This window comes from Oncorhynchus masou, chromosome 6 (assembly GCF_036934945.1).
Source record: "Oncorhynchus masou masou isolate Uvic2021 chromosome 6, UVic_Omas_1.1, whole genome shotgun sequence".
Lineage (NCBI taxonomy): Eukaryota > Metazoa > Chordata > Actinopteri > Salmoniformes > Salmonidae > Oncorhynchus > Oncorhynchus masou.
In genome coordinates, this window is record NC_088217.1 from 79,477,018 (window position 1) to 79,501,520 (window position 24,503).

The following is a 24,503-nucleotide window of genomic DNA, read 5'->3' on the forward strand; positions in this document are numbered from 1 at the left end:
ATTACCAGTATGATTTGTGACTGTGTCCTTGTGGGCCTGCAGTGTGAGGAGCAGAGGGTTGGTGTCATTACTCACCCTTAGGCACTGCACTGCATGGTTCTGAAGCATGGGGGTAGAGGGGCTAGGCTATGGAGAGGAGAGGAGAGGAGGAGGGAGGCAGGGGGGTAGAGGGGTTGGGCTATGGAGAGGAAGAGGCAGGGGGGAGAGAGAGGGGCTGGGCTATGGAGAGGAGGAGGAGGGAGGCAGGCTGGGTAGAGGGGCTGGGCTATGGAGAGGAAGAGGCAGGGGGAGAGAGGGGGACTGGGCTATGGAGAGGAGGAGGAGGAGGAGGAGGGAGGCAGGGGGTGTAGAGGGGCTGGGCTACGGAGAGGAGGGGGAGGCAGGGGGGGTAGAGGGGCTGGGCTATGGAGAGGAGGAGGGAGGCAGGGGGGTAGAGGGGCTGGGCTATGGAGAGGATGAGAGAGGGGCTGGGCTATGGAGAGGAGGAGGAGGGGGCGTGCAGGGGGAGGGAGAGGGGCTGGGCTATGGGGAGGGAGAGGGGCTGGGCTATGGGGAGGGAGAGGGGCTGGGCTATGGAGAGGAGGAGGGTGGAGGGGGGCGTGTGAGTGAGATGGAACCCGCTAGGGAGATGAGCAGCATGGTAAAGAGATAGTGGTGTCAGGCTACTCAGCTGGGTGTGATGGGGGAGAGTTAGTGGTGTCAGGCTACTCAGCTGGGTGTGATGGAGGAGAGATAGTGGTGTCAGGCTACTCAGCTGGGTGTGATGGTAAAGAGATAGTGGTGTCAGGCTACTCAGCTGGGTGTGATGGGGGAGAGATAGTGGTGTCAGGCTACTCAGCTGGGTGTGGTGGGGAAGAGATAGTGGTGTCAGGCTCCTCAGCTGGGTGTGATGGGGGAGAGATAGTGGTGTCAGGCTACTCAGCTGGGTGTGTTGGGGGAGAGTTAGCGGTGTCAGGCTACTCAACTGGGTGTGATTTGGGAGAGATAGTGGTGTCAGGCTACTCAGCTGGGTGTGATGGGGGAGAGATAGTGGTGTCAGGCTACTCAGCTGGGTGTGATGGGGGAGACTTAGCAGTGTCAGGCTACTCAGCTGGGTGTGATGGGGGAGAGATAGTGGTGTCAGGCTACTCAGCTGGGTGTGGTGGGGAAGAGATAGTGGTGTCAGGCTCCTCAGCTGGGTGTGATGGGGGAGAGATAGTGGTGTCAGGCTACTCAGCTGGGTGTGATGGGGGAGAGATAGTGGTGTCAGGCTACTCAGCTGGGTGTGGTGGGGAAGAGATAGTGGTGTCAGGCTCCTCAGCTGGGTGTGATGGGGGAGAGATAGTGGTGTCAGGCTACTCAGCTGGGTGTGATGGGGGAGAGATAGTGGTGTCAGGCTACTCAGCTGGGTGTGGTGGGGAAGAGATAGTGGTGTCAGGCTCCTCAGCTGGGTGTGATGGGGAGAGATAGTGGTGTCAGGCTACTCAGCTGGGTGTGATGGGGGAGAGATAGTGGTGTCAGGCTACTCAGCTGGGTGTGGTGGGGAAGAGATAGTGGTGTCAGGCTACTCAGCTGGGTGTGATGGGGGAGAGATAGTGGTGTCAGGCTACTCAGCTGGGTGTGGTGGGGAAGAGATAGTGGTGTCAGGCTCCTCAGCTGGGTGTGATGGGGGAGAGATAGTGGTGTCAGGCTACTCAGCTGGGTGTGATGGGGGAGAGATAGTGGTGTCAGGCTACTCAGCTGGGTGTGGTGGGGGAGAGATAGTGGTGTCAGGCTACTCAGCTGGGTGTGATGGGGGAGATAGTGGTGTCAGGCTACTCAGCTGGGTGTGATGGGGGAGAGATAGTGGTGTCAGGCTACTCAGCTGGGTGTGGTGGGGGAGAGATAGTGGTGTCAGGCTACTCAGCTGGGTGTGATGGGGGAGAGATAGTGGTGTCAGGCTACTCAGCTGGGTGTGATGGGGAAGAGATAGTGGTGTCAGGCTACTCAGCTGGGTGTGATGGGGGAGAGATAGTGGTGTCAGGCTACTCAGCTGGGTGTGATGGGGAGAGGGTGTGCTACTCAGCTGGGTGTGATGGGGGAGAGATAGTGGTGTCAGGCTACTCAGCTGGGTGTGATGGGGAGAGATAGTGGTGTCAGGCTACTCAGCTGGGTGTGGTGGGGGAGAGATAGTGGTGTCAGGCTACTCAGCTGGGTGTGATGGGGGAGAGATAGTGGTGTCATGCTACTCAGCTGGGTGTGGTGGGGAAGAGATAGTGGTGTCAGGCTACTCAGCTGGGTGTGATGGGGGAGAGATAGTGGTGTCAGGCTACTCAGCTGGGTGTGATGGGGGAGAGATAGTGGTGTCAGGCTACTCAGCTGGGTGTGATGGGGGAGAGATAGTGGTGTCAGGCTACTCAGCTGGGTGTGGTGGGGGAGAGATAGTGGTGTCATGCTACTCAGCTGGGTGTGATGGGGGAGAGATAGTGGTGTCAGGCTACTCAGCTGGGTGTGATGGGGGAGAGATAGTGGTGTCAGGCTCCTCAGCTACTCAGCTGGGTGTGATGGGGGAGAGATAGTGGTGTCAGGCTCAGCTCAGCTGGGTGTGATGGGGGATGGGGGAGAGATAGTGGTGTCATGCTACTCAGCTGGGTGTGATGGGGGAGAGATAGTGGTGTCATGCTACTCAGCTGGGTGTGATGGGGGAGAGACTTCCTGTAGAAAGGATATATTGGTCTGTGTGTGCTTGTGTATGTATCTGTTTGTATGGGGCTTCCCAGTGACAGGAGGGTGTGTGTGTGTGTGTGATGGCATATCTCATGAATGTGTTTGTTATGGTGTAGGCTGGATCTTACTCTGCATCTTCCTCTGTAGCTGACATATGTCAAGGTTATCCTGATCAATGTTCTGTCTCTATGGTACTCCCTACAGAATGACATTGGAGATCGAAAAACATGTCCAGAATAAATGACAAAATCAGCTGTTCCACGGTAACCGCTAGCTGATGTGTGGTTTGAGTGTTCTGTTACATGGCCACCACCTATCATCTAAGTGGGTGCTGCTACACGTTAGCGGTGGATAGGGTGAGTTCCCCCCCAACTGATGTGTGCTCCATTATTACTTCCTGCAGTATATCCTATACTGTGTAGCTGGGTTTAACATGAGCTTTCATTGGCTACACCAGAGTCAGACTACATGGAATGGTATTGTTATGGAAATCACAGTTTGAAGGTCAAGAAGCAGCCCCTCCTTCCATGTTCTCATTGAATGGTTTTTAACGTCCGCCCGCCCGCTGTTAAAGTGCTTTTATGATTTTAGTGTCAGCAAACTCCAAGCTCTCCAAAAATATTGATGGGTCACTGTGATAGGAAAGGGCCATATTATGTGCAAATAGGTTTCAAATCTACTGAGAGGAGGAGCCTAATAACAGTCAAGCTCTAATCACAGCAGGCTTGCTCCAGTCCCATACAGCCATCAGTCCCAAACAGATCAAGTCATTTGTTTGAGTGTCGTGTGCAGGACAGACAGTGTGACCGTGCGCTGGATCATTGATTAGGAGATAAATAATGAGAGTGAGGTAATGAAGATGAACACGTTTTATCTCTCAGGATCTCTTCATTGATTTTTTTGGTGGTAGTTCAGTAATACATTCAGATTTGAGTGACCTTGCCTGACACCTGAAGATGTGTTAGCTCCCCAAACAGATGCCTAGGTCTTTAGCTCAGTGGGCTAAAGCAGTCTTGAGATCCAGGTTCAAAACCTGGTCATTGACACATATTTTTTTTTCAGTGAGAAAGTGCAGTCCTTTATTTACTAGATGCAATTCATTAATAAAAAATAGACTGGCTGTGTGACAGACGTGGAAACCGTCACTGTGTGGAACCTCGTCTTTTTCTCCCAATGAGTGCAGTTTCCATGGCAACGTGGTCTTGCAGGGTAGGTAAGCAGCTGTTTGTGGATGTAGTGGGCTAGTCTCTGGGAAGCAGCCGTTTGGCAATATGAGATGACATCATACTGCTGAAATAGAGCCTTATGCTGCTAATTGGAATTGGGATTTGCAGAGGTTTTACTGTGGTTACAAACCTATTTATTTGAACAGTTAGGCTAAAACTTTGAACTTGTCTCTATACTCCAGCATTTTGGATTTGAGATCAAATGTTTAATATGAGGCGACAGTACAGAACGTCACCTTTTATTTGAGGGTATTTCCATACATACAGGGCCTTCAGAAAGTATTCACACCCCTGGACTTATTCCACATGTTGTTGTTACAGCCGGAATTAAACATGGATCAAATCATGTTGTTTTCTCTCCCACCGACACGCAATAATACCCCATAATGACAAAGTGAAAATGGGTTTTTAGAAAATGTTGCACATTTCTTCAAAAATGAAATGCAGAAATATCTAATTTACAGAATTATTCACACCCCTCAGTGAATACTTTGTAGAATAACTTTTTGACAGCGATTCCATCTTGTATCTGGATAAGGAGTGAGAGAAATTCAGGCTGTAACACAACAACATGTGGAATAAGTCCAGGGGTGTGAATACTTTCTGAAGACCCTGTGTCTGTTTCACTGTTTAGAAATTAAAGTCCCACAATTTGAAGGTGTCATAAGTATTTGGATTTAGTTAAATGTAGTATTTGGTCCCATATTCCTAGCACACAGTGACTACATCAAGCTTGAAGCTCAGTAAACTTGGGTGCATTTGCTGTTTGTTTTGTCTGTGTTTCAGGTTGTTGTGCCAATAGAAATTAATGGTAAATAACGTATTGTCCTTTTTTTGGTAACTTTTACTGTAAATAAGAATAGAATATGTTTCTGAACACTTCTACGTTAATGAGATCATGCCACTCACCATTACCAATAACAGGGGAGGTTAGCATTTTGGGGGGTGTAATTTTATGCCCATAAACACCACCAAAATAAACTGCAAATGCACTTTTATCATCACTGTCCAAGTAAATACGTGTGTGTGTGTGTGTGTGTGTGTGTGTGTGTGTGTGTGTGTGTGTGTGTGTGTGTGTGTGTGTGTGTGTGTGTGTGTGTGTGTGTGTGACTCTGGCTCATCCAATCAGACAATAGGCTACATTCAGGCTGTCAGTTGCTGTGTGGATTCTGGGTTTTCTGGTGAAATCTCTTCTCAGTATTTTCAACCCAAAGAATTCAATAAAAGTACCTATTCTAAAACAAGCGAGAGATGCACCTGTTTTATAACATGCACTATATATTTTTGGCTGCACCTCCAGTGATGTTGGTTGAAGCGCTATCCCTCCCCCCTCCACTCCTCCAGGGATCAGTGTTATGCCCACTCAGCCTGCTATATATGTCAGCTGTAGCCAGCAGCAGTAGAGTGTGGTGATGCTGCATCACTGTGGGGATGTAGGTTCTACAGTGGGTAGTGTTGTTTGTGTGCCCAAGGCTGAGGAAGGTTGTCCTACTCTAGCTAGTCTTGCGTTATCGATTGAAGACCATCCCTGTAGAGCAGAGTAATTCACAACTCATGTTACAACAAGCCACTAACAATCTGGCTTACAGGGCCTTCAGAAAGTGTTCACGCCTCTCGACTTTCTCCACATGTTTTTGTGTTACAGCCTGAATTTAAAATGGATTACATTTATATGTTGTGTCACTGGCCTACACACAATACCCCATAATGTCAAAATGGAATGATGTTTTTAGAAATATTTACAAGTATTTAAGGATTCAACCCCTTTGCTACGACAAGGCTAAATAAGTTCAGGAGTAAAAATGTGCAGAATAAGTCACATAATAAGTTGCCTGGACTCACTGTGTGTAATAATAGTGTTTAACATGAATGACTACCTCATCTCTGTACCCCACACATAACATTATCTGTAAGGTTCCTCAGTCGAGCAGTGAATTTCCAACACAGATTCAACCACAAAGACCATGGAGGTTTTCCAATGCCTCGCAAAGAAGGGCACCTATTGGTAGATGGCTAAAAATGGACAAAGCAGACATTTAAATATCCCTTTGAGTATGGTGAAGTTATTAATTACACTTTGGATGGTGTATCGATACACCCAGTCACTAACACAGTTGCCGGAGAGGAAGGAAAACGCTCCAGGATTTGACCATGAGGCCAATGGTGACTTTAAAACAGTTAGAGTATGATGGCTGTGATAGGAGGAAACTGAGGATGGATCAACAACATTGTAGTTACTCCACAATACTAATCTAAATGACAAAGTGAAAAGAAGGAAGCCTGTACAGAATACAAATATTCCAAAACATGCATCCTGTTTGCATTAAGGTACAAAAGTAAAACTGCAAAAAATGTGGGGAAAATCCAACACAACACTGACTACCACAGTTCATATTTTCAACCATGGTGGTGGCTGCATCATGTTATTGGTATGCTTGTCATCGGCAAGGACTAGGGAGTTTTGTAGGATAAAAATAAACTGAATAGAGCTCAGCACAGGCAAAATCCTAGAGGAAAACCTGATTCAGTCTGCGTTCCATCAGACACTGAGAGAAAATTTCACCTTTCAGCAGGACAATAAGCTAAAACACAAGATCACTGGATTGCTTACCAAGATGAACCACTGCCCTGATTTACCACTCTTTCCAGTAAGGCATGTGTGTGTATGTTCAGTTAATTTGTATCAATGAATTCCATTCAAGTCCATAAGACTTGAAGGTTTATCCCCCAACAACAACAACACAAAGTAATGAATGTGTGTGTTCCACAGGGCTCATTCCCAGTGCATTTACAGCTGGTTCTGGTCTTGCGGCCCTCCACCTTATTCCAGCGGACGCTCTCTGACATCTTCTTCAAGTTCAACAGGGATGAATTCAAGATGAAGGTGCCGGTATGTTTTTTTAATATGCATGTGCTCGTCTGATGTGAGGACGTTAGTGGACCTTTGTATGCGTCTCATATGTAGGTTCATGTGTGTTGACTCTCCTCCCTGTGTCTCAGGTGGTGATGCTGAGCTCTGTGACTGAGCTCCATGCCTACATCGACCGGACTCAGCTGCCCCAGGAGCTGGGAGGAACCCAGGATTACTGCCATGATACCTGGATATCACACCGCACCGTGAGTACCCTACTACCATACCCTTCTCACCAGACCCCTGACAGACTACATAGGGCCCAATCCCAACATGATACCTGGATCTCACACCGCACCGTGAGTACCCTACTACCATACCCTTCTCACCAGACCCCTGACAGACTACATAGGGCCCAATCCCAACATGATACCTGGATCTCACACCGCACCGTGAGTACCCTACTACCATACCCTTCTCACCAGACCCCTGACAGACTATATAGGGCCCAATCCCAACATGATACCTGGATCTCACACCGCACCGTGAGTACCCTACTACCATACCCTTCTCACCAGACCCCTGACAGACTACATAGGGCCCAATCCCAACATGATACCTGGATCTCACACCGCACCGTGAGTACCCTACTACCATACCCTTCTCACCAGACCCCTGACAGACTACATAGGGCCCAATCCCAACATGATACCTGGATCTCACACCGCACCGTGAGTACCCTACTACCATACCCTTCTCACCAGACCCCTGACAGACTATATAGGGCCCAATCCCAACATGATACCTGGATCTCACACCGCACCGTGAGTACCCTACTACCATACCCTTCTCACCAGACCCCTGACAGACTACATAGGGCCCAATCCCAACATGATACCTGGATCTCACACCGCACCGTGAGTACCCTACTACCATACCCTTCTCACCAGACCCCTGACAGACTATATAGGGCCCAATCCCAACATGATACCTGGATCTCACACCGCACCGTGAGTACCCTACTACCATACCCTTCTCATCAGACCCCTGACAGACTACATAGGGCCCAATCCCAACATGATACCTGGATCTCACACCGCACCGTGAGTACCCTACTACCATACCCTTCTCACCAGACCCCTGACAGACTACATAGGGCCCAATCCCAACATGATACCTGGATCTCACACCGCACCGTGAGTACCCTACTACCATACCCTTCTCACCAGACCCCTGACAGACTATATAGGGCCCAATCCCAACATGATACCTGGATCTCAAACCGCACCGTGAGTACCCTACTACCATACCCTTCTCACCAGACCCCTGACAGACTACATAGGGCCCAATCCCAACATGATACCTGGATCTCACACCGCACCGTGAGTACCCTACTACCATACCCTTCTCACCAGACCCCTGACAGACTATATAGGGCCCAATCCCAACATGATACCTGGATCTCACACCGCACCGTGAGTACCCTACTACCATACCCTTCTCACCAGACCCCTGACAGTCTACATAGGGCCCAATCCCAACATGATACCTGGATCTCACACCGCACCGTGAGTACCCTACTACCATACCCTTCTCACCAGACCCCTGACAGACTACATAGGGCCCAATCCCAACATGATACCTGGATCTCAAACCGCACCGTGAGTACCCTACTACCATACCCTTCACACCAGACCCCTGACAGACTACATAGGGCCCAATCCCAACATGATACCTGGATCTCACACCGCACCGTGAGTACCCTACTACCATACCCTTCTCACCAGACCCCTGACAGTCTACATAGGGCCCAATCCCAACATGATACCTGGATCTCACACCGCACCGTGAGTACCCTACTACCATACCCTTCTCACCAGACCCCTGACAGACTACATAGGGCCCAATCCCAACATGATACCTGGATCTCACACCGCACCGTGAGTACCCTACTACCATACCCTTCTCACCAGACCCCTGACAGACTACATAGGGCCCAATCCCAACATGATACCTGGATCTCACACCGCACCGTGAGTACCCTACTATCATACCCTTCTCACCAGACCCCTGACAGACTACATAGGGTCCAATCCCAACTTGATATCTGCTCACTGAACTGAATTCATTCTAAACTGTCCCATTAGTCCACCCCATCTCAATAGGATGTGTGTGTGTTTCTAACCAGTGATGGCACAATTGGGTTGTGTTTGTCCGGTCCTCAGGCTATCGAGGCCTTTGCTCTGATGGTGAAGACCACGGCTCAGACCCTGCAGTCGTTTGGGACGGAGCTGGCCGAGACCGAGCTACCCAACGACGCCCAGGCCACGTCCAACCTGCTGGCCACACACACCGAGAAGAAGGGACAGATGAAGGTAAGGGCACAGAGAGACCAAGTCATTAATATACAGACTATTACCAAAACCTCCATGTTTTAAGTGATAGTGTTGAGGTCAATTCATTTTTAATTCAAGGCACGGTTAAACATTCAGTTTCTGATTTGTTCCTGATGTTTGTGTTTCTCAGGGGAAAGATATACTGCAGAACAGACTTTGGCTGTAGCTGGGACTGTATACTCTGTACTTTCCAATGGTAGATCCCTCTAACTGATGTGTCCATGTCCTGTCTCTCCCAGGAGGACCTGTGTGTGGCCCTGGGCCAGGGAGGCCGGCTCCTGGAGAGCATCAACGAGCCCCTGCAGAGAGAACCCGACTATACAATGAACCAGGACGAACTGGAGAACCTGGCCACCGTGCAGAGGTCAGAGGGGACAGGGGTCAAGGGTCAAGCTTAGAGGTACTCTCACACCTAAGAAGTAGTCTAAAGTTGTGTTGTTTAGATCATACTAAATCTGTATGTTTGCCTCAATCTTAAATTAATGGAAAAGTTTAGCACCATATCAATTTTAAGGTGAACTGTCCCTTTAATGCTAATGAAATAGGTTGAGAAAGGGACAGGGTACAGTAGGAGCAACAGAGATAGGAAATAAGACAGAGAGATCCTGAGGTCAAACTGGTTATGGAACAGTCAAGATTCATGTTCTCTAGTATCAATGCTGGTGTGTGTCTTGCTAGAAGTTACCTAGAACTCTACTCTCTCATCTCCCATCATGACCCTGAACCTTCTAGGCTGTGTTATGCCGCGCTGCAGTGAAATCTGCCCCCGTGCCATTCTGGTGTATTTTTGGAGTACGGGGATAGGATGCATAGTGGCAGCACTCACAGCTGCTGAGCAGAATTGGGAGAACAAAGGAAAGAAAACTGCAGTGTTTCATAACCCAAAACATTATGTTGGTTATACTGTAAAGTGCTCTGCTCTTGGAGGAGTAGGTTATGTAAGGGATTTGATTAAACACAGGACTTGGTTTGGTTTCAATGAATAGGTACTTCTGGTTTCACTTAGTGATACTTTGAGATCCAAGCTGACATACCATTGTTAGCTTTTTTTCTTTGACTCAGGTTCTCCTCTCTATCCTTCATTCCCTTTCCATGTTTCTCTCCCTCCATCCATCTCTCTCTCTCCATCCCTTCATTCGTCTACCGTTCTTCCTCCATCCGTGTGTAGACTGCTGGGCCAGCTGGATGAGACAGAGACGGCATTTGATGATTTCTGGGAGAGACACCAGACCAAGCTGGAACAGTGTCTGCAGCTCCGCCATTTTGAATACTACTTCCGTGAGGTGAGGGGAACAGGGATACAAGAGCATCATGGGAGATGTAGTCCCAGTCACTGTTTGTCAATTTGTAGTGTGCGTGTCTGTCTGTCTGTCTGTCTGTCTGTCTGTCTGTCTGTCTGTCAGTCAGTCATATGTGTGTGTTCTGACTCTACCTGTCCCTCACTATGGGTGTTCAGGTGCGTGCCCAGCTGGATGTGGTGTCAGAGCGGGTAGAGGCGTTCTCGGAGGTTGGCATCAGTCCCGCCCATGCAGAACACATCCTACGAGAACTCAACAGCCAGGAGGAGAAAGCCTGCGTAAGACACGAACACACACACTTCATCCCAATTGCACACATCATCCTCCCCATAGCTCATCAACTTGTCTAGCAGATCCAAAACACGATGAGTGAAATGAATGTAGAAACTTGAATGATGAGATTTCCCCAGCTGACATGGGTCGTATCCTGTTTCCGCTCTAGTTGTACCCCAGTACATTATATATAGACCCCATTCATCTCAGTGACAGTATTGACTTTACAGATGAGACTCACGTGCAGTGGACCATACCTCCTATTGGTTGGTTCACACATACATTACTGCTGTAGTCCCCGTTTGACTAGAAAACATGGCCTGTTGCCATGGATATGACTGTGTATCTAAACATGTACAACACCTGCTATATGTGCTGCTATTATTTTCTTGGAGAAATGACATCATATGTCTTGTGCTGCTTCATTCAAGGGGACTTAAGGAGGGAGAGAGAGACAGATTGTGTGTGTTGTGTGGTGGTAGAGTGGATGGTGCTGGTTCTGGTTCTGCACCACAGAAACAGCCTGCTCCCTCGTTCTACTTTCCCATCACATATATGGACATGAACTGAAACCACAATGCCTGCAATAAGGCCCAGAACATCCACAGTGAAATCTTTACAGACTGTATACGTTGTGTAAAATGAGGACTTGGCTGTTATGCATCTAGGAAGTAACATGAGGCAACTAGGAAGTAACATGGATTTAATGGCTTTCCATTATGACTGCTTTGTTCATATTTCTTTGTTTTACTGTGCAATAGTCGTGTGTGTGTGTGTGTGTGTTCTCACCTGCCTGTGTCTCTCTCTCTCTCCAGGATGTGTTGGACTGGGCTCTGTCCCTGGCCGCTGAGGGGGATGGGCTGATTGAGAGTGCTCACTATGCTGAGGACTCCATCCTGCCAAAGTGCAGTGAGCTGAGGGCCGTGTGTGATGAGGTCACCTCCTTCCTCAAGACCAAGAAGGTCCTCCTCCTGAGGGCCATGGAGCTGCACCACTGTCTGGAGAAGGTGAGGGCTGGAGGGGAGAAATAGGGCCATGGAGCTGCACCACTGTCTGGAGAAGGTGAGGGGAGAAGAGGGCCATGGAGCTGCACCACTGTCTGGAGAAGGTGAGGGCTGCACCACTGTCTGAAGAAGGTGAGGGGAGAAGTAGGGCCATGGAGCTGCACCACTGTCTGGAGAAGGTGAGGGGAGAAGTAGGGCCATGGAGCTGCACCACTGTCTGGAGAAGGTGAGGGGAGAAGTAGGGCCATGGAGCTGCACCACTGTCTGAAGAAGGTGAGGGGAGAAGTAGGGCCATGGAGCTGCACCACTGTCTGGAGAAGGTGAGAAGGTGAGGGGAGAAGTAGGGCCATGGAGCTGCACCACTGTCTGGAGAAGGTGAGGGGAGAAGTAGGGCCATGGAGCTGCACCACTGTCTGGAGAAGGTGAGGTGGGAGAAGTAGGGCCATGGAGCTGCACCACTGTCTGGAGAAGGTGAGGGGAGAAGTAGGGCCATGGAGCTGCACCACTGTCTGGAGAAGGTGAGGGGAGAAGTAGGGCCATGGAGGCACCACTGTCTGGGAAGGTGAGGGGAGAAGTAGGGCCATTGAGCTGCACCACTGTCTGGAGAAGGTGAGGGGAGAAGTAGGGCCATGGAGCTGCACCACTGTCTGGAGAAGGTGAGGGGAGAAGTAGGGCCATTGGAGCTGCACCACTGTCTGGAGAAGGTGAGGGGAGAAGTAGGGCCATGGAGCTGCACCACTGTCTGGAGAAGGTGAGGGGAGAAGTAGGGCCATGGAGCTGCACCACTGTCTGGAGAAGGTGAGGGGGAGAACTGTCTAGGGTGAGGGGAGGAGCTGCACCACTGTCTGAAGAAGGTGAGGGGAGAAGTAGGGCCATGGAGCTGCACCACTGTCTGAAGAAGGTGAGGGGAGGTGGGCCATGGGCTGCACCACTGTCTGAAGAAGGTGAGGGGAGAAGTAGGGCCATGGAGCTGCACCACTGTCTGAAGAAGGTGAGGGGAGAAGTAGGGCAATGGAGCTGCACCACTGTCTGAAGAAGGTGAGGGGAGAAGTAGGGCCATGGAGCTGCACCACTGTCTGAAGAAGGTGAGGGGAAGGCCATGGAGCTGCACCACTGTCTGAAGAAGGTGAGGGGAGAAGTAGGGCCATGGAGCTGCACCACTGTCTGAAGAAGGTGAGGGGAGAAGTAGGGCCGTGGAGCTGCACCACTGTCTGGAGAAGGTGAGGGGAGAAGTAGGGCCATGGAGCTGCACCACTGTCTGAAGAAGGTGAGGGGAGAAGTAGGGCAATGGAGCTGCACCACTGTCTGGAGAAGGTGAGGGGAGAAGTAGGGCCATTGAGCTGCACCACTGTCTGGAGAAGGTGAGGGGAGAAGTAGGGCCATGGAGCTGCACCACTGTCTGGAGAAGGTGAGGGCTGGGGGGGAGAAGTAGGGTCATGGAAACACTGGCAAACCCTGGTTTCGATGGGGATCAGTAACCGGGTGATTGGTCAATGTAGCCCTCTAGTAGGTGAGAGCTGATGGAATCTTTCAGATGTTTGACAAGTGTCAAGGTATAAAAGTTAGGGTTTGAGTTCAGCCAGGTAAGGATTCATTCTCCCTCTGACCTGTGAATCCATCCCTCCCTCCCTCCCTCCCTCCCTCCCTCCCTCCCTCCCTCCCTCCCTCCCTCCCTCCCTAGGCATCGAGGTGGTGTGAGGAAGGGATCTACCTCCTTGCCTCCCAGCCGGTAGATAGATGTCAGTCTCAGGACGGGGCGGAGGCCGCGCTGCAGGAGCTGGAGAAGTACCTGGACACGGCCGTCCAACACCAGATCACCGACCTCAACGCCATCTGGAGGGACTATGACTCCATCCTCAACCCAGAGCTCAGGGTAGGTGGCGCCCCATAGAGGCACCAGATATACATTACATGAGAAAACATTAGATTTGGTGGGCCAGTTGTTTTGAACACGAGACGTGACCAGGAGGTCGATGTTTTTCCAGGTTTTTCCTCCCCTCTCCATGTGGTCAGGAAAAACTCCTGGCCCCAAGTATAATCAAACGATTGAATAGAGACGAGGAGAGGAAGACATATTTTACTATTGAGCTACACCCTCTAAATGTCAGCATCTAACCCTCCCTCCCCTCTGTGTGTGTTAACAGGAGCAGGTGGAGAAGGTGTTTCAAAAGCAGGTGTCCATGCAGGAGATGTTTGAGAAGAGGAGGGTCAGTCTGAAGAAGCTGGCAGCCAAACAGACACGGCCCGTTCAGCCAGTGGCTCCCAGGCCTGAAGCCATCATCAAGTTCCCCATGTCCCCTCCTGGTGAATACCACATTCTGTGCCACATGTCACACTGGTCGTCACTATCTGACTCTACCTTTCCATTACTATCTCTCTGGTTCTGACTCTACCTTTCCCTCCCTGTCTCTCTGGTTCTGACTCTACCTTTCCCTCCCTGTCTCTCTGGTTCTGACTCTACCTTTCCCTCCGTCTCTCTGGTTATGACTCTACCTTTCCCTCCCTGTCTCTCTGGTTCTGACTCTACCTTTCCCTCACTGTCTCTCTGGTTATGACTCTACCTTTCCCTCCCTGTCTCTCTGGTTCTGATTCTACCTTTCCCTCACTGTCTCTCTGGTTCTGACTCTACCTTTCCCTCCCTGTCTCTCTGGTTCTGACTCTACCTTTCCCTCCCTGTCTCTCTGGTTATGACTCTACCTTTCCCTTACTGTCTCTCTGGTTATGACTCTACCTTTCCCTTACTGTCTCTCTGGTTCTGACTCTACCTTTCCCTCCCTGTCTCTCTGGTTATGACTCTACCTTTCCCTTACTGTCTCTCTGGTTATGACTCTACCTTTCCCTCCCTGTCTCTCTGGTTATGACTCTACCTTTCCCTCCCTGTCTCTCTGGTTCTGACTCTACCTTTCCCTCCCTGTCTCTCTGGTTCTGACTCTACCTTTCCCTCCCTGTCTCTCTGGTTCTGACTCTACCTTTCCCTCCCTGTCTCTCTGGTTCTGACTCTACCTTTCCCTCCCTGTCTCTCTGGAAATATGTAACTTTCTCACATTAACAAGTCCAATACAGCAAATGAAAGATAAACATCTTGTTAATCTACCCATCGTGTCTGATTTCAAAAATGCTTTACAGCTAAAGCACAACATATGATTATGTTAGATCAAAACACACAGCCATTTTTCCAGCCAAAGATAGGAGTCACAAAAAGCAGAAATATAGATCAAATTAATATTACTTAATCATGTTACACAATACATGTATGTTTTGTTCGATAATGTGCATATTTATATTCAAATATCTTAGTTTACATTAGCACCTTACGTGCAGTAATGTTTTGATTCCAAAACATCCGGTGATTTTGCAGAAATACTCATAATAAACATTGATAAAAGATACAAGTGTTATTCATTCACAGAATTAAAGATAGACTTCTCCTTAATGCAACCGCTGTGTCAGATTTCAAAAAAACTTTATGGAAAACCAATAATCTGAGAACGGTGCTCAGAACCCAAAACAACCAGAGGAAGTTCCGTTACAGTCCTTTAGAAACATGTCAAACGATGTATGGAATCAATCTTTAGGATGTTTTTAACATAAAACATCAATAATGTTCCAAACAGAGAATTCCTTTGTCTTCAGAAAAGCACTGGAACTCTGTCGGGGGCGCGCGTCATGAGACCAAGGCTCTCTGCTAGACCACTGACTCAAAGAGGTCTCATGAGCCCCTCCTTTATAGTAGAATCCTCAAACCAGTTTTTAAAGATGGTTGACATCTAGTGGTATCCCTAGGAAGTGCAACCTCATCCATATCTCAATGTGTATTCGGTAAGCCAAGCTTTCAAAACTACAAACCTCAGATGTCCCACTTCCTGGTTGGATTTTTCTCAGGTTTTCACCTGCCATATGAGTTCTGTTATACTCAAAGACACCGTTCAAACAGTTTTAGAAACTTCAGAGTGTTTTCTATCCAATAATAATATGCATATATTAGCATCTGGGACAGAGTAGGAGGCAGTTCACTCTGGGCATGCTATTCATCCAAAAGTGAAAATGCTGCCCCCTATCCCTAAAAGGTTCAACAATATCTCATTCCCCGACAATTGATTGATTGTAATGACTTTTTTGTTGGTTGTTTGAAGTTCAGATGAGTAGTTCTTATCCCGTCTTTCTGTTTCTTGTAGCTCACAGGAGTCAAGAGTCAAGGAATGCAGACGACAACATCTTGAACGTAGAAAACTGCAGAATAGTGGAGGTCCAGGTGCAGAACGACGGCAGCAGACACGGTTCTCTGTCTGAGGAGGAGGAGAATCTGGCTGTGCTCCGACGGTAGGGTCAGGGGTCAAAGGTCAATGATGTCATACTATAGCCTGAAATGCCTTAAAATGAATCAATGAACGGCCTCCCGAGTGGCTCAGGGGTCTACTGCACTTGAAGCGTCACTACAGCCCCGGATCGATCCCAGGCTGTGTCACAACCGGCCGTGACCGGGAGTCCCATAGGGTGGCGCACAATTTGCCCAGTGTCGTCTGGGTTAGGGGAGGGTTTGGCCGGGGGGGCTTTACTCGGATCATCGCGCTAAAGCGACTCGTGGCGGGCCGGGCGCCTGCAGGCTGACTTCGGTCGTCAGTTGGACGGTGTTTCCTCCAACACATTGGTGCAGCTGGCTTCCGGGTTAAGAGGACAGGTGTTAAGAAGCACGCTTTGGCGGGTCATGTTTCAGAAGACTCATGACACGACCTTCGCATCTCCTGAGTCCATTGGGGAGTTTCAGCGATGAGACAAGATCTAAATTGGGGAGAAAAAGGAGGTGAAAAATATATTTTTAAAAACAATATCAATTCATCCTCTTGTGAAACACAATTGAAAAGAGATGGTTAGAAAGATAGTTAGATATTTCATACTTGGTATAGTTTATCAAAATAATAATACAATATGTTGATGTTAAATAGAATGTTGTTGTTTTGTTCCTACAGACATGTAATGAACGAGCTGTTGGAGACTGAGAGGGCGTACGTAGAGGAGCTTCTCTGTGTACTGCAGGTGTGTCACTTCTGACCACTAGAGGTCGCCACTACTCCACTTACTGTCCTAAATGTAGTTTTATATATATATATATATATATATAAAGGGAACACTAAAATAACACATCCTAGATCTGAATGAATGAAATATTCTTATTAAATACTTTTTTCTTTACATAGTTGAATGTGCTGACAACAAATCACACAAAAATTATCAATGGAAATCAAATTTATCAACCCATGGAGGTCTGGAAAACCACACTACAGGCTGATCCAACTTTGATGTAATGTCCTTAAAACAAGTCAAAATGAGGCTCAGTAGTGTGTGTGGCCTCTACGTGCCTGTATGGCCTCCCTACAACGCCTGGGCATGCTCCTGATGAGGTGGAGGATGGTCTCCTGAGGGATCTCCTCCCAGACCTGGACTAAAGCATCCGCCAACTCCTGGACAGTCTGTGGTGCAACGTGGCATTGGTGGATGGAACGGGACATGATGTCCCAGATGTGCTCAATTGGATTCAGGTCTGGGGAACGGGTGGGCCAGTCCATAGCATCAATGCCTTCCTCGTGCAGGAACTGCTGACACACTCCAGCCACATGAGGTCTAGCATTGTCTTGCATTAGGAGGAACCCAGGTCCAACCACACCAGCATATGGTCTCACAAGGGGTCTGAGGATCTCATCTCGGTACCTAATGGCAGTCAGGCTACCTCTGGCTGTGCGGCCCCCCAAAGAAATGCCACCCCACACCATGACTGACCCACCGCCAAACCGGTCATGCTGGAGGATGTTGCAGGCAGCAGACCGTTCTCCACGGCGTCTCCAAACTGTCACGTCTGTCACATGTGCTCAGTGTGAACCTGCTTACATCTGTGAAGAGCACAGGGCGCCAGTGGCGAATTTGCCAATCTTGGTGTTCTCAGGTAAATGCCAAACGTCCTGCACGGTGTTGGGCTGTAAGCACAACCCCCACCTGTGGACGTCAGGCCCTCATACCACCCTCACGGAGTCTGTTTCTGACCGTTTGAGCAGACACATGCACATTTGTGGCCTGCTGGAGGTCATTTTCCAAGGCTCTGGCAGTGCTCCTCCTGCTCCTCCTTGCACAAAGGCGGAGGTAGCGGTCCTGCTGCTGGGTTGTTGCCGTCCTACGGCCTCTTCCACGTCTCCTGATGTACTGGCCTGTCTCCTGGTAGCGCCTCCATGCTCTGGACACTACGCTGACAGACACAGCAAACCTTCTTGTCACAGCTCGCATTGATGTGCCATCCTGGATGAGCTGCACTACCTGAGCCACTTGTGTGGGTTGTAGACTCCGTCTCATGCTACCACTAGAGTGAAAGCACCGCCAGCATTCAAAAGTGACCAAAACATCAGCCAGGAAGCATAGGAACTGAGAAGTGGTCTGTGGTTATCACCTGCCGAACCACTCCTTTATTGGGGGTGTCTTGCTAATTGCCTATAATTTCCACCTGTTGTCTATTCCATTTGCACAACAGCATGTGAAATGTATTGTCAATCAGTGTTGCTTCCTAAGTGGACAGTTTGATTTCACATAAGTGTGGTTGACTTGGAATTACATTGTGTTGTTTAAGTGTTCCCTTTATTTTTTTGAGCAGTGTATGTGTGTATGTATGTGTGTGTTTTTGTTGAAAATTGTTTTTTTTTAAATTGTTACCATTTTAGTATGTGTTGTTATTCCAGGGTTATGCTGCAGAGATGGACAACCCAGCCATGGCTCACCTCCTCCCTAGTGCTCTGCTCAACAGGAAGGATGTCCTGTTTGGCAACATGCCAGAGATCTACCAGTTCCACAAGAGGTGACTTTTACTCCACTGCAACACCCATGTTACATAATGTTTACTGAGTAATGTCCTGTCATTGTGAACAGTTGTGACAGAAGAGGCACATTCATTCAACCATGTCGATTTATAGGGACCAATTTTAACAATATTTCATTTGGTTAACATTACCTCAAGTCCCCGACTGCTCCCCAACCTTGGTAGTACTAACCTGTGTCCCGCTGTCTGTCTGTGTCTCTCATCAGGACATTCCTCAGGGAGCTGGAGACCTACACAGACGTCCCTGAGCTGGTGGGACGCTGTTTCCTGGAGAGGATGGGCGACCTGCAGATCTATGAGAAGTACTGTCAGAACAAACCTCGATCCGAGAGCTTGTGGAGACAGTGCTCTGACTGCGCCTTCTTCCAGGTAACCTTTCACCTTTCTTTCAGGGCCCTCAGTGTATCTTGGATAGGATCATCAAGCTCAGTATACTGTAAGCTTGTAAAAAAAAAAAAAAAAAAAAAAAAAAAAAAAAAAAACGTGTTGATGTGTGATTGTTTGTTTTTACAAAGGAGTGCCAGAGAAAGTTGGAACACAAACTGGGGTTGGACTCGTACCTCCTCAAGCCAGTCCAGAGGATAACCAAATACCAGCTGATACTGAAGGAGTTACTGAAGTACAGTAAGGGCTGTGAGGGTTCAGAGGACCTGCAGGAGGCGCTGTCCTCCATCCTGGGGATCCTGAAGGCCGTCAACGACTCAATGCACCTCATCGCCATCACAGGATATGAGGTCAGCTAAACACGACACCCTTTATTTTCCTCGTGCTTTAGGGTAGAGAGGAAAACGTTACCCAACCGTGTAACATCTTCTGTACCACAGACAACGCTCAGTTATCTTTCCTACTTGTGATTGGTTGTGTTAATTTATTGATCCCCAGGGTAGCCTGACGGAGTTGGGCAGGCTGCTGATGCAGGGGTCGTTCAGCGTGTGGACGGAACACAAGAAAGGTCACGCTAAGGTCAAGGACCTGGCCCGCTTTAAGCCCATGCAGAGACACCTGTTCCTGCATGAAAAAGCCCTGCTCTTCTGTAAGAGACGGGAGGAGAATGGGGAGGGTTACGAGAAAGCCCCGTCCTACAGCTTTAAACACTCCCTCAACGTGAGTCTGGTTATGTCCGGCTGGCTGGCTCACTGTCTGGGGGAGGGTTACGAGAAAGCCCCCTCGTACAGCTTCAAACACTTCCTCAATGTCCTGACTGACTTTCTGGCAGTCTGTCTGCCAGTCTGTCTGGCTGTCTGTTTCTCCTTGGATTTTTACTTGGATCTATAGTATGTTATGGGTTCAACAGTGATATAGAAGTGTAATATTCTTCGGTTCTCTCTAACAGATGAGTGCGGTGGGCATCACGGAGAGCGCCAAGGGTGACAACAAGAAGTTTGAGATCTGGTGTAATTCCAGAGAGGAGGTGTTTATCGTCCAGGCTGCGACACCTGAGATCAAAACATCTTGGTTGAACGAGATCAGGAAGGTTCTGACTGGCCAGCTGAAGGCCTGCAGGGGTAAGATAGGGGATCTGCGGCATTACAGACACACGCACACACATTCCAGAGTTGATACACATCTGGATGCTAAATTCTCTGTTGTTGTGTCTGTGTTCTGTTAGTAAGTGTGATGATTTGTTCCAGAATCTAGTCAAAAGAAGGCGTCAGACACAATGTCTCCCAGTCCAACCAGCAACAGCCCACCTATCTGTCTCAGGTCAGATTGTACAGAGAGAACCATGGCTAGAGCCAGTTACAGAGAAGGAATCAACATGGTTGGTTCTTCTCTTTTTCACCTGTTTGTTTCTCCCTCTTAGTCCATTTAGGAACTGTCAGAAGAGTGTGAAGAAGGGAGAAGAGAAGAAGACAGACGCTGTCAACTCTGACCCCAACTCCCCCTCCTCCCCAAAACACAAAGGTGAGTTGCCCTATTTTGTTGATTAAAGAAAATGTGTTTTACTTCTATCAAATGCTCATGACAAGGAAGCAAACTTCTGTTGCCGTTTTAGTGACCCCCCTCGTCTGGTCAGGTACCCAAGCCGCCCTTGAATCTTTTCCTACTTCCTCCTTCCTTGTTCCTCCGTTAATCTGAGCTTTCTTTCTCTTCTTTTCCTCTTCAAACCACTTTACTCTGTCTCTCCTTCCTGTCCCTCTTTCTCTACCATGGTTGTAGAGGAGACCGTCACCAGTCCCACCACTGACAGGGCATCAGTGGCTAAAAAGCGTTTTACCCTTCAAGGCTTCAGCAATCTGAAGAGTCAGAAAGGTAACACTAGTGTCCTGGAGGCATCCCCCATGTTGTCGTCATCATATATGGCAAAGATATGTTCTCCATTTTGAAGTCAACCCCAAGCTCTCTTCACCTACCCCCCTAATATGATTTAGACAGGACACGTCCTTTCCAGTAGACTACTGCATCAGGGCTTTTGAAGACTGATATTTTGGCTTGCTTTCCTTTGCAGAATTTCTTCACCCTGCTGGTAAAAGTCTAACATTACCAATGGTATTCTCTCAACCAGGTATACTACAGTGTAGTTTGTGGTTAATACATCAAATATTAGAATGAGTGTCTGTTTTAGTAGTCCTGTCCCCAGCCTCATTATTTAGATGTCTCCAATAGTATTAGCAAGTAGCTAATTATTCTAGTCAGTTTCAGGAAGCTCTTCCCTCTCACGGCTGTTTTTCTATTGCTCTCTTTATCATTTCTCTCTGTTTCCTTCTCTTCTATCTCTCTTCTTCGGCCAACAGGATCCCCCCTTAGCCCTGACCATAAGGCCAAAAGCCACGAGATTAAGAGTGACCCAACTCCCTTTGGGTGTAAAGGTATTCTATCTAATCCATGTCATACCTGTGTTTGACTCTGTAGTGTAGTCATCCATCCTGACCCTCCGTCACTGTAGTCATCCATCCATCCTGACCCTCCCTCACAGTAGTCATCCATCCTGACCCTGCCTCACAGTAGTCATCCATCCATCCTGACCCTCCCTCACTGTAGTCATCCATCCATCCTGACCCTCCCTCACAGTAGTCATCCATCCTGACCCTCCCTCACAGTAGTCATCCATCCATCCTGACCCTCCCTCACAGTAGTCATCCATCCCGACCCTGCCTCACTGTAGTCATCCATCCATCCTGACCCTCCCTCACTGTAGTCATCCATCCATCCTGACCCTCCCTCACTGTAGTCATCCATCCATCCTGACTCTCCCTCACAGTAGTCATCCACCCTGACCCTCCCTCACAGTAGTCATCCATCCTGACCCTCCGTCACTGTAGTCATCCAGCCATCCTGACCCTCCGTCACTGTAGTCATCCAGCCATCCTGACCCTCCGTCACTGTAGTCATCCAGCCATCCTGAGCCTCCATCACTGTAGTCATCCAGCCACCCTGACCCTCCCTCACTGTTGTCATCCAGCCACACTGACCCTCCCTCACTGTTGTCATCCAGCCATCCTGACCCTGCCTCACTGTAGTCATCCATCCTGAGCCTCCGTCACTGTAGTCATCCATCCTGAGCCTCCGTCACTGTAGTCATCCAGCCATCCTGAGCCTCCGTCACTGTAGTCATCCAGCCATCCTGACGCTCCGTCACTGTAGTCATCCAGCCATCCTGACCCTCCCTCACTGTAGTCATCCAGCCACCCTGACCCTCCCTCACTGTAGTCATCCAGCCACCCTGAGCCTCCGTCACTGTAGTCATCCAGCCATCCTGACCCTGCCTCACTGTAGTCATCCATCCTGAGCCTCCGTTACTGTAGTCATCCATCCTGAGCCTCCGTCACTGTAGTCATCCATCCTGAGCCTCCGTCACTGTAGTCATCCAGCCATCCTGACCCTCCCTCGCTGTAGTCATCCAGCCACCCTGAGCCTCCGTCACTGTAGTCATCCACCCATCCTGAGCCTCCGTCACTGTAGTCATCCAGCCACCCTGAGCCTCCTTCACTGTAGTCATCCATCCATCCTGACCGTCCCTCACAGTAGTCATCCATCCATCCTGACCCTCCCTCACAGTAGTCATCCAGCCACCCTGACCCTCCCTCACTGTTGTCATCCAGCCATCCTGACCCTGCCTCACTGTAGTCATCCATCCTGAACCTCCGTTACTGTAGTCATCCATCCTGAGCCTCCGTCACTGTAGTCATCCATCCTGAGCCTCCCTCACTGTAGTCATCCAGCCATCCTGACCCTGCCTCACTGTAGTCATCCAGCCACCCTGACCCTGCCTCACTGTAGTCATCCAGCCACCCTGAGCCTCCGTCACAGTAGTCATCCATCCATCCTGACCCTCCCTCACAGTAGTCATCCATCCATCCTGACCCTCCCTCACTGTAGTCATCCATCCATCCTGACCCTCCCTCACAGTAGACATCCAGCCATCCTGAGCCTCCGTCACTGTAGTCATCCAGCCACCCTGACCCTCCCTCACTGTTGTCATCGAGCCATCCTGACCCTGCCTCACTGTAGTCATCCATCCTGAGCCTCCGTCACTGTAGTCATCCATCCTGAGCCTCCGTCACTGTAGTCATCCAGCCATCCTAACCCTCCGTCACTGTAGTCATCCAGCCATCCTGACTCTCCCTCACTGTAGTCATCCAGCCATCCTGAGCCTCCGTCACTGTAGTCATCCAGCCACCCTGACCCTCCCTCACTGTTGTCATCCAGCCATCCTGACCCTGCCTCACTGTAGTCATCCATCCTGAGCCTCCGTCACTGTAGTCATCCAGCCATCCCAAGCCTCCGTCACTGTAGTCATCCAGCCATCCTGACCCTCCCTCACTGTAGTCATCCAGCCATCCTGACCCTCCCTCACTGTAGTCATCCAGCCACCCTGAGCCTCCGTCACTGTAGTCATCCTGACCCTCCCTCACTGTTGTCATCCAGCCATCCTGACCCTGCCTCACTGTAGTCATCCATCCTGAGCCACCGTTACTGTAGTCATCCATCCTGAGCCTCCGTCACTGTAGTCATCCATCCTGAGCCTCCGTCACTGTAGTCATCCATCCTGAGCCTCCGTCACTGTAGTCATCCAGCCATCCTGACCCTCCCTCACTGTAGTCATCCAGCCATCCTGACCCTCCCTCGCTGTAGTCATCCAGCCACCCTGAGCCTCCTTCACTGTAGTCATCCATCCATCCTGACCGTCCCTCACAGTAGTCATCCATCCTGACCCTCCCTCACAGTAGTCATCCAGCCACCCTGACCCTCCCTCACTGTTGTCATCCAGCCATCCTGACCCTGCCTCACTGTAGTCATCCATCCTGAGCTTCCGTTACTGTAGTTATCCATCCTGAGCCTCCGTCACTGTAGTCATCCATCCTGAGCCTCCGTCACTGTAGTCATCCATCCTGAGCCTCCGTCACTGTAGTCATCCAGCCATCCTGACCCTCCCTCACTGTAGTCATCCAGCCATCCTGACCCTCCCTCACTGTAGTCATCCAGCCACCCTGACCCTGCCTCACTGTAGTCATCCAGCCACCCTGACCCTGCGTCACAGTAGTCATCCATCCATCCTGACCCTCCCTCACAGTAGTCATCCATCCATCCTGACCATCCCTCACAGTAGTCATCCATCCATCCTGACCATCCCTCACAGTAGTCATCCAGCCATCCTGACCCTCCCTCACAGTAGTCATCCATCCTGAGCCTCCGTCACTGTAGTCATCCATCCTGAGCCTCCGTCACTGTAGTCATCCAGCCATCCTGAGCCTCCCTCACTGTAGTCATCCAGCCATCCTGAGCCTCCGTCACTGTAGTCATCCAGCCATCCTGACCCTCCCTCGCTGTAGTCATCCAGCCATCCTGACCCTCCCTCACTGTAGTCATCCAGCCACCCTGAGCCTCCGTCACTGTAGTCATCTCAGCACCATGTCAACTCCCCATCATCCCACAATATATCTCTGTGTGACCATCATGCAAGCAGAGTAAA

At 49.6% G+C, this 24,503-nt stretch overlaps 1 protein-coding gene across 6 annotated transcripts in view; it reads left to right on the forward strand.

Annotated features, from left to right (window-relative positions):
* The window catches only part of LOC135542731 (guanine nucleotide exchange factor DBS-like), an 80,136-nt gene that overhangs the window by 51,836 nt on the left and 3,797 nt on the right, over positions 1 to 24,503 (forward strand). For 2 of the 6 annotated variants that reach the window (XM_064969880.1, XM_064969881.1), the window contains exons 5-24: positions 6,682 to 6,801; positions 6,912 to 7,028; positions 8,988 to 9,137; positions 9,398 to 9,522; positions 10,327 to 10,441; positions 10,615 to 10,734; positions 11,545 to 11,736; positions 13,415 to 13,606; positions 13,878 to 14,037; positions 15,909 to 16,053; positions 16,701 to 16,767; positions 18,453 to 18,568; positions 18,796 to 18,958; positions 19,105 to 19,323; positions 19,472 to 19,693; positions 19,923 to 20,094; positions 20,221 to 20,293; positions 20,394 to 20,494; positions 20,750 to 20,842; positions 21,325 to 21,399. In XM_064969880.1, coding sequence (XP_064825952.1) covers positions 6,682 to 6,801; positions 6,912 to 7,028; positions 8,988 to 9,137; positions 9,398 to 9,522; positions 10,327 to 10,441; positions 10,615 to 10,734; positions 11,545 to 11,736; positions 13,415 to 13,606; positions 13,878 to 14,037; positions 15,909 to 16,053; positions 16,701 to 16,767; positions 18,453 to 18,568; positions 18,796 to 18,958; positions 19,105 to 19,323; positions 19,472 to 19,693; positions 19,923 to 20,094; positions 20,221 to 20,293; positions 20,394 to 20,494; positions 20,750 to 20,842; positions 21,325 to 21,399 — 2,737 coding nt within the window. Of the gene's footprint in view, positions 1 to 6,681; positions 6,802 to 6,911; positions 7,029 to 8,987; positions 9,138 to 9,397; positions 9,523 to 10,326; positions 10,442 to 10,614; positions 10,735 to 11,544; positions 11,737 to 13,414; positions 13,607 to 13,877; positions 14,038 to 15,908; positions 16,054 to 16,700; positions 16,768 to 18,452; positions 18,569 to 18,795; positions 18,959 to 19,104; positions 19,324 to 19,471; positions 19,694 to 19,922; positions 20,095 to 20,220; positions 20,294 to 20,393; positions 20,495 to 20,749; positions 21,286 to 21,324; positions 21,400 to 24,503 lie in introns of those variants that run through there. The other 4 variants (XM_064969884.1, XM_064969885.1, XM_064969882.1 and 1 more) reach the window with 3 other exon arrangements.